This window comes from Barbus barbus, assembly GCF_936440315.1.
Source record: "Barbus barbus genome assembly, chromosome: 43".
Lineage (NCBI taxonomy): Eukaryota > Metazoa > Chordata > Actinopteri > Cypriniformes > Cyprinidae > Barbus > Barbus barbus.
This window is the reverse complement of record NC_136721.1, coordinates 5,480,119-5,487,704: the sequence shown is the minus strand read 5'-3', so window position 1 is coordinate 5,487,704 and position 7,586 is coordinate 5,480,119. Positions and strand designations below refer to the sequence as shown.

At 36.4% G+C, this 7,586-nt stretch overlaps 2 protein-coding genes across 2 annotated transcripts; one reads left to right on the top strand and one right to left on the bottom strand.

Annotated features, from left to right (window-relative positions):
- The first annotated feature begins 711 nt into the window (after positions 1-711).
- On the top strand, positions 712-5,035 carry LOC306862614 (protein FAM114A2-like). Its single transcript, XM_079405508.1, has 14 exons — positions 712-840; positions 1,289-1,528; positions 2,120-2,219; positions 2,309-2,407; positions 2,487-2,614; positions 2,744-2,878; positions 3,060-3,218; positions 3,305-3,428; positions 3,545-3,630; positions 3,714-3,836; positions 3,957-4,096; positions 4,173-4,245; positions 4,355-4,408; positions 4,540-5,035. The coding sequence occupies exons 2-14, from the start codon at positions 1,301-1,303 to the stop codon at positions 4,636-4,638; spliced, it is 1,548 nt and encodes a 515-aa protein (XP_079261634.1). The 5' UTR covers positions 712-840; positions 1,289-1,300; the 3' UTR covers positions 4,639-5,035.
- LOC306862615 (small ribosomal subunit protein uS17m-like) lies at positions 4,474-6,469 on the bottom strand. Its single transcript, XM_079405509.1, has 3 exons — positions 6,360-6,469; positions 6,022-6,166; positions 4,474-5,823 (listed from the first exon to the last, which is right to left on the bottom strand). Exons 2-3 carry the CDS (start codon positions 6,142-6,144, stop codon positions 5,530-5,532), a joined length of 417 nt encoding a protein of 138 aa, XP_079261635.1. The 5' UTR covers positions 6,145-6,166; positions 6,360-6,469; the 3' UTR covers positions 4,474-5,529.
- Between the last annotated feature and the right edge of the window lie 1,117 nt (positions 6,470-7,586).

Here is a 7,586-nt window from a genome sequence, read left to right as displayed (position 1 = left end):
CTTCTCCCTCTACACCAACGACTGCACCTCTAAAGACCCCTCTGTCAAGCTCCTGAAGTTTGCAGACGACACCACACTGATCGGCCTCATCCAGGACGGTGACGAGTCTGCTTACAGACAGGAGGTTAAGGAGCTGCCTGTCTGGTGCAGTCTTAACAACCTGGAGCTTAACACGCTCAAAATTGTGGAGATGATAGTGGACTTCAGGAGAAACCCCCCTGCTCTCCCCCCACTCACCATCATGAACAGCACTGTGACTGCAGTGGAGTCAATCACATTGACTCTATTGTGAAAAAGGCCCAGCAGAGGTTGTACTTTCTTCTCCAGCTGAGGAAGTTCAACCTGCCACAGGACTTACTGAAACAGTTCTACTCCGCCATCATTGAATCCATCCTCACCACTCTCCAGGAACTGTACTTATCCAGAGTGAGCAAAAGGGCTGGCAAAATCACTCTGGACCCCTCCCATCCAGCACAATATATATTGTGTTTTTGCTGCTTTGTACATTGCCTATTTGGATATTTGTATATTATTCTTTTATTATGTGTCCTGTCCTGTTGCTGTCTTTCTGTTGCACTGTGGAGCTTCTGTCACTACAACAAATTCCTCGTATGTGTAAACATACCTGGCCAATAAAGCTCATTCTGATTCTGATGTATGACAGTGCATGTGCTGTTGGTCTTAAAGTACTTCCTCCAAACAGCAGGTGGCGGAATAAAAATGTCGAATCTGTGTTTCATTCCTCAATGGAAGAGGGAGAGCAACGGGAAAAACAAAACACAGCAGGGATAAGTCCAGTGACGTGGCTGCACGATAGAGAAGAGAAACAGGAGGCAATAGGTTGGACATGTTATTATGTTTATCCCTTATTTATTTTAATATTAACATCTTCCTTATAAATACATTTATAGCGTTCAGCTCACTGGATACTAAGTATTGCTGATGAAACTTAGCGTAGCTTTAAATACAGTACAGTACAGTACAGTATGCCAGACAGTATTACAGACAAATATAATGTGGCTTATTTACTAAGTACTACAGCATCTGTTATAACAGCTTTTCATGATCAACTCATGTGTAAAGTCTGAATCATATTTTTTGTTTGAGTAATATAAATCTTTGGCCTCAGCAATTTGTGATGTACGTGAAGGAATTTTCTCTAACGTTGTATTGAAGGCATTTTAAAATATATTGGTTTTCAGTTTCATGAACTACACTGTCATGTACACAGTTATATATCATATAGCTATCCTTTAAAAGTAATTACATATTTATGTGTCCATTTCAGGAGACTGCTAAGATGTCTGACAACGAAAGCTCCACAAGTGACCAAATAGAGACATCAATGGACCAAGAGCCCAAAGAGCCTTCATCACCCACCCGAGATGAGCCCTCCGCTGAAACTCAAAGTGACAGCGCTACTGATGTAGAACCAACCCAAAAGACCAGGAGAAGACCAGAACATAAACCTCCACCAGAAGAACAGAAGAGCCCGGAGACACAAACACCAGCAGAAAGAGCTACAGACGTAAGCTTTTCTCACACTTCTTCTGATATATATGTGCTGCTGTATATATATATATATATATATATATATATATATAGTAGATTTTGCACTTAAATATATATTTCAAATAATATATTTAAATCAACAACTAATTTGTAGATTGATTTGTATTTTCATATTTTTCATATTTTCTTAGTGGTCATTTTTGACTGCGAAGATCACGTGTGCAAATTTGTTTTTTAAAGTGCCCATATTATCGTCATTTACAAGTTATTGTCATTTTCTAATTTTATTTTTGAGGTCTGTTAGAATACATTTACATGATTTAAGGCTTTTGAAAACATTATTTTCCTTGCTTTGTACATTGCTGCAGCACCCCTTTTCATCTTAAATGCTCTATTTTAGTCCCCGTCTCTTTAAAGCCCAAATTTCTGCTCTGTTTTCTCTGATTGGTCAGCTGGCCCAGTCTGATGCGATTGGTCAACCGCTTAGCCTTTACTAATCATGTCCAAAAAAATAAATAAAATAAAATAAAAATTCAGAACATGAAAATGTCTAAAAATACCATCATGGGGTTAATTATTATATAACTGTCACTTTTTTTTCCATCAGCCCTCCCCAGAGACGACTGTTGACCAGGGAGGTTGGGGTTACTGGGGTAGCTGGGGTAAATCTATCCTCTCCTCTGCTACTGCCACTGTAGCTACTGTGGGTAAGAGGCTCAAGGTTTTCACTTTTTTTTTTTTTACACGGCTCATTTCTTATATCATCAAGACTCATACTGTTAATTCGTTGTCTAAGGCCAAGGGTTGACACAGGTCATTGAGAAAGCTGAGACGTCTCTAGGAATCCCAAGTCCTGAGGAGCTTTCAGCTCAAGCGGAAAAAGAAAAAACTGATGGTAATGAATGATGTGCTCTTTGATTGACATGGGCATGAGTTGACACATATTGATGATCTTTCTGCTTTTTGCCCTGCAGATTCAACCAGTAGTAAGGAAAATAAAGATGAAGAGGAGAAGACATATGGAATGGGTGGTGCTATGGGAATGATCTCCTCCAGTAGTATGGGAATGCTGTCATCTTTAACCACTGCCGTTCAGAGTACGGTAAGGGCAAGCTAAAAGTATGCTGGATGGTAATAAAGCTAATTAGTAACTAAAACATCTCAAAATCAGGATTTGTTTTTTCAATTTACCTCCTCAACATTGATTGATTGATTTATTGTGTTGGGCTAGGGTAAAACAGTAATAAGTGGTGGTCTGGATGCATTGGAGTTTATTGGGAAGAAGACCATGGATGTGATAGCAGAGGGAGACCCTGGCTTTAAGAAAACAAAGGGATTGATGAACAGAAACTCCACACTGTCACAGGTGCAGAAGCTTTGAGGACTGTCTATCTCAATGAGATGGAATATATTAATAGCCACTTCAACTCCCCTTCAGACACTCATACAGAAATATATGACCTTTACTTGAACACATCCTGACCGATGCATAGTTTGATTCTGCTTATGAATTAAACTCACCTGATTCTGTTTTTCATCTCTCAAAGGTCTTGAGGGAAGCAAAAGAACGTGAGGAGCAGCAGAAAGCTGAAAATGTGATTTCAGAAACCGACAAGAAGGCTCATTATGGGATGTTGTTTGATGAATTTCAAGGCCTGTCCCATCTGGAGGCTTTGGAGATCCTCTCTAGAGAGAGTGAAGCCAAGGTCAGTAGAATTGTTTACAAATATAAAACAATGCTAGAATTTAAAACGGTGAAGGATTTGAATGCTGGTGTTGGGTTTGTGTGCAGGTGAAATCTGTGCTGACCACTCTGTCCGGTGAGGAGTTAGCTAAACTAAAACAAGAGCTACAGGACATTAAAGAGCCTTTTTCCCTTATGGAGTTTGACGACGAGGTGGATGATGATACGAAAGGTAAAAGAACACAAAGCTAATGTCAAAAAATATAGTGATGTTAACATTTTTGTTCATGTCTCCAAATCTCAGACTAAATGAACAACAAATTGTTAAGAAACAAATTTTTTTCTCAGGCGATGATGGTGAGGATTTTGTGAAGGAACTGATGGATGTGCTTGAAAGACTACAGATTTCCACATCAGCAGACAAACTTAGCAAGGTAACACCTGAGCATCTCTTCATAATTATAATCTTCGAGTGTTTTCTGTGTCAGATTATTTACGCTTACTCATATCCACTCAGGCAAGAAAAAATGCATTCAGCCATATCACAAACATGAAGCAACAAAGTGAAAACCCACAGCAAGAAGAAGAAGAAGAAGAAGAGAAAGAACAGAAAACGGCAGTGTCAAACTGCAGCGTTGAGGTCTGCAACTCTTGCTATTTTGCCTGAAATGTACTAAATGACTTTTGTGATATGCATACATGCATCTTAGAATAATGTATATTTGTGATTGTTCTGACAATTGAGTTTTCATTTTCATAGGAGGCCCATTTGTCTGCCATTACAAGCCTGGCCGAGTTCACAGCCAGATCCATAGAGCAGTTCCACAAAACAGCTGAAATGCTGCTCCACTGTAACCCTGAGGGGGTGACGACCACAGAACAAGCCAAAGTCCTATCACAGTGAGCTATTTTGTTGCAAAAAGTGTGCAAAAGTTGGTTTTGGAGAAATCGTAACCATAATATGTTTCACTTTCAGAGTTACTATTGTTATTTGCAAGGAGGTATCACTACTATCCAAACAGTTCACATCGTGTTTGACTACCATTGGGGTAAGACGCTTCATTTCTTATAGTATAGTTTAGAGATCTATAATAGGCTTATAGTCATCATAAAATGTGAGTTTTCTGTGCTATCAAGTGAAAATATTTGTTATTTCAGGCAAATGAAAAGGGAGAAGTTCTCAACCCACTTATTACCAGCATTTTTCTGGAGGTTTGTATGTTTTTTTGTCTTTTACACATTTAAATAACTGTAAATAAAAAAGACATTTACAGATTTAAGACTAATATGCTGATGTCTGCACCGGAGTATTGACATCCTTTTCACTTTATTTTCATTTTAAGGCATCAAACAGTGCATCATATATCCAGGACGCGTTCCAGCTCCTCATGCCAGTGCTGGAAGTGTCTCATATTCAGAGGACAGTGGAGTCGGCTCAGTGATAAACACTTTACTCTGCCAACTCAGATTTTAATTACAAAAAAACAACAACATGCAACATCATATGATGAAAGTAAAATAATGTGTGATTTACTTTCAAGTAGATACGGGAAGCACATGACATACTGTATGGTGTGCACAGCTTTTGCACATCCATTGATTGTTGGCTTTTTTCCTATCTTAGTATATTTTTGAATAGACTCAGTGTCAGAACTCTTGCTATAACTGACAGTGTCTGAATACACTAATTTAAATAAATATATTTTATGCATAATGAATAGAAATCATCTTTTTAATAGCTTTAAGACTTACATTGTTTTCAAATAATTATGCAAGTCAAGTCAGTATTAATGTTCAATTATCTTTTAAATAAACAATTGTTACATGTCTTCTGGATTATAGAACTTGACTTTTTTTTTTTTAAATGCAATACATTCACTATAAAGTATGCTAGGTGACTTGCTATGCATGTAAACGTGGTATAAAACAAATGAGTACTTTTTGAAAATATTTAAGATATAATCTATAATGTCGTTAGCTATAAATAATGTTTTATGTATTTATTTGAATACTTTACAACATGGCCTGACCCATTATCAATGACAAAAATAGATGACTGGTCTTGTTCCTCCACTAGAGGGACACATTGAACTTCTCAATGAAAATGACTAGTGGAAAGTTTAGTTTAGCCATAGTAATGTAGAAATGGCCATTTAAGTCTATAGTAATAATGATAGTATATTACAGACTTGTACTATAAAATGATGTATGGTTTCTCGACTATCAAAAAGGACATCAGGCAGAAGCATTTTTATGTAAGATTAATGACCACACATATTTTATGTGAAAATCAGGACATGAGTTATGTACATACATCAAGGACAAACACAATACTATGAGGCTGAAGGAGGTGAGGAGGCAGTAATGTTCAGTTGCTCCAGTTTTTCTGTCAAAGATACTTCAGTGTCTTCTGTGCTTTCTGTAAGAGGCTCCAGATACTGCGTCCCAGCAACCCTCTTCCCAGTGAGCGGGTCGACCACCTGCCCGACTTTATACACAATCTCTGCGAGTTCATGGTTGACATGTTTGGCTCTTTTCTCCGGCAAAGCCTTCAGCAAAACCACATCCCCAATAGTGCACTGCTCCAAAGGATCGTGGGCAAAGTATGTCTTCCTCTTGTTGTAGTACTTGGGGGAAAAAAACATAACTCAGGATCAGGATAATTCTGTCTACAAACCAAAGGTTTTATAAAATAATGCCTAATTATTTTACTTATTACACAAACATAAGTGACCCTAATGCTTACAGCTACACATATTTTAAGGCAATGTAAGAAAAACAATGAAAAGAAAGACACTCTAAGAAAGAAAAAATTCATATCTTACCTTGAGCAGGTACGGATCAAGCACGAGTCTGGTTACTCGAACCTTTGCCGTCTTCTTCATCTTGGTTCCGATCACCTGACCAATGATCCATTTCGCGTGGACCGATGCTTGACGCGTGGACATGCCGTTTATATTTTGCAGTCCCCTAAGATTTAGTAAATGTTCACGTTAGATGAACTTGCAGGATCGAAAGCCAAAGCTCAATTAAATAATCAGCTGCTAGCTAAGCTAACCGGTTTCCACAAATCTGCTGTATTCACTGAGGCCAGATATTTCCATAACACAACAACAGGCATTTCTGTGTGTATGTAGATGAAAAGTGTAAATAATACACTTACCGGGTTCCCTGTAAAGGTAAACGTTAACGTAAAGGTCAAAAACTCATGAAAACATTCAGCATGCGTCTGAATGTCAAGACTCGTGGCTCATGTTGATGACGTAAAACGGTACCAAGGCGGCTTTAAGGTATGTCAAATATTAAAAAAAAAAAAAAAAAAAAAACAGGTATGTCAAATATTTAAGCACACAAATAAAACCTATATTTCTTGTTATGTTAAAAAACTGGAAAAATAGATAATATATAATTTAAATATACAGTAAAATATTTTTATTTACGATATTTTTTATATAGCACTCTGCCTAACATTATTATTAGCCTATTATTATTATTATTAAGTATCATATTTTTGAAAGTATTTTTTCCAAATGCTATTTTTCTAATGAATAATTTTCTGTTTGACAAGTGTTGTAAGAATATATAAAAATATTCAAAAAATAAATTATTAAATTAAATATTATACAATTTGAATACTGGGAATATACAATAAATATAATTATTTTATATATTATTATATATGATAAACTTTGTCACTTTTTATTATTAGGCCTATTATATTTAGTCAGTTTTCCCCCCAAAATGCTTTTTTTCCCCAATAAATCATTTTCTGTCTTTTACAGAGAATGTATTTGTCAAGTGTTGTAAGCACACAAAAATTTATATAATAAACATGAAATGTATCACATGAAATTTAATTGTACTTGTTTTTAATAATTGTAGAATTAAATAATGTATAATTTAAACATGTTAAGATTACAATAAATATGTTAATACATTTTTATTTATAATATGTATGATAAACAATTATTATTTCTCATCTCAAATTAATATTTTTATTCTTTATCTATACATTTATGTAGCCTATACTCTAATGAGACTTTAACTTTCATGCTCACACCTTCCGTCATCCTGATTTGTATATGGTAGTAACGTCACTTTTTACAAACTAAAGAATGCTTTTTGTGAACTCCCCCATAAAGTTTGCCTTGCACACAGCAAAGTTTATTGCAGCAAAGCGCTTTGCATATAGTGGTCCAACTCCCATTTGAACTGTTTGGCCTGTTGTCCCAACTGGCACTCAGTCAAGACTCAGGCATTTTATAAAAGAAGAAAGATGTGTCTAAAATAGGGGAACAGATCATGGAATACTTTAATGTGTTCAACAGTGTAAGAAAAAGAAATCGGCCTGTCCCTGGGTGGGAACTGGATCAGGGCCAGCACAGTCGAA

Excerpts from the sequence above, each read along its gene's own strand:
- LOC306862615 (XM_079405509.1), bottom strand. The coding sequence starts at position 6,144 with ATGTCCACGCGTCAAGCATCGGTCCACGCGAAATGGATCATTGGTCAG. Across the intron at positions 5,824-6,021 it reads TTGATCCGTACCTGCTCAAG|TACTACAACAAGAGGAAGAC; the intron begins GTAAGATATGAA and ends TTTTCCCCCAAG.
- LOC306862614 (XM_079405508.1), top strand. The coding sequence starts at position 1,301 with ATGTCTGACAACGAAAGCTCCACAAGTGACCAAATAGAGACATCAATG. Across the intron at positions 2,408-2,486 it reads GGAAAAAGAAAAAACTGATG|ATTCAACCAGTAGTAAGGAA; the intron begins GTAATGAATGAT and ends TTTGCCCTGCAG. Across the intron at positions 4,246-4,354 it reads CGTGTTTGACTACCATTGGG|GCAAATGAAAAGGGAGAAGT; the intron begins GTAAGACGCTTC and ends TTGTTATTTCAG.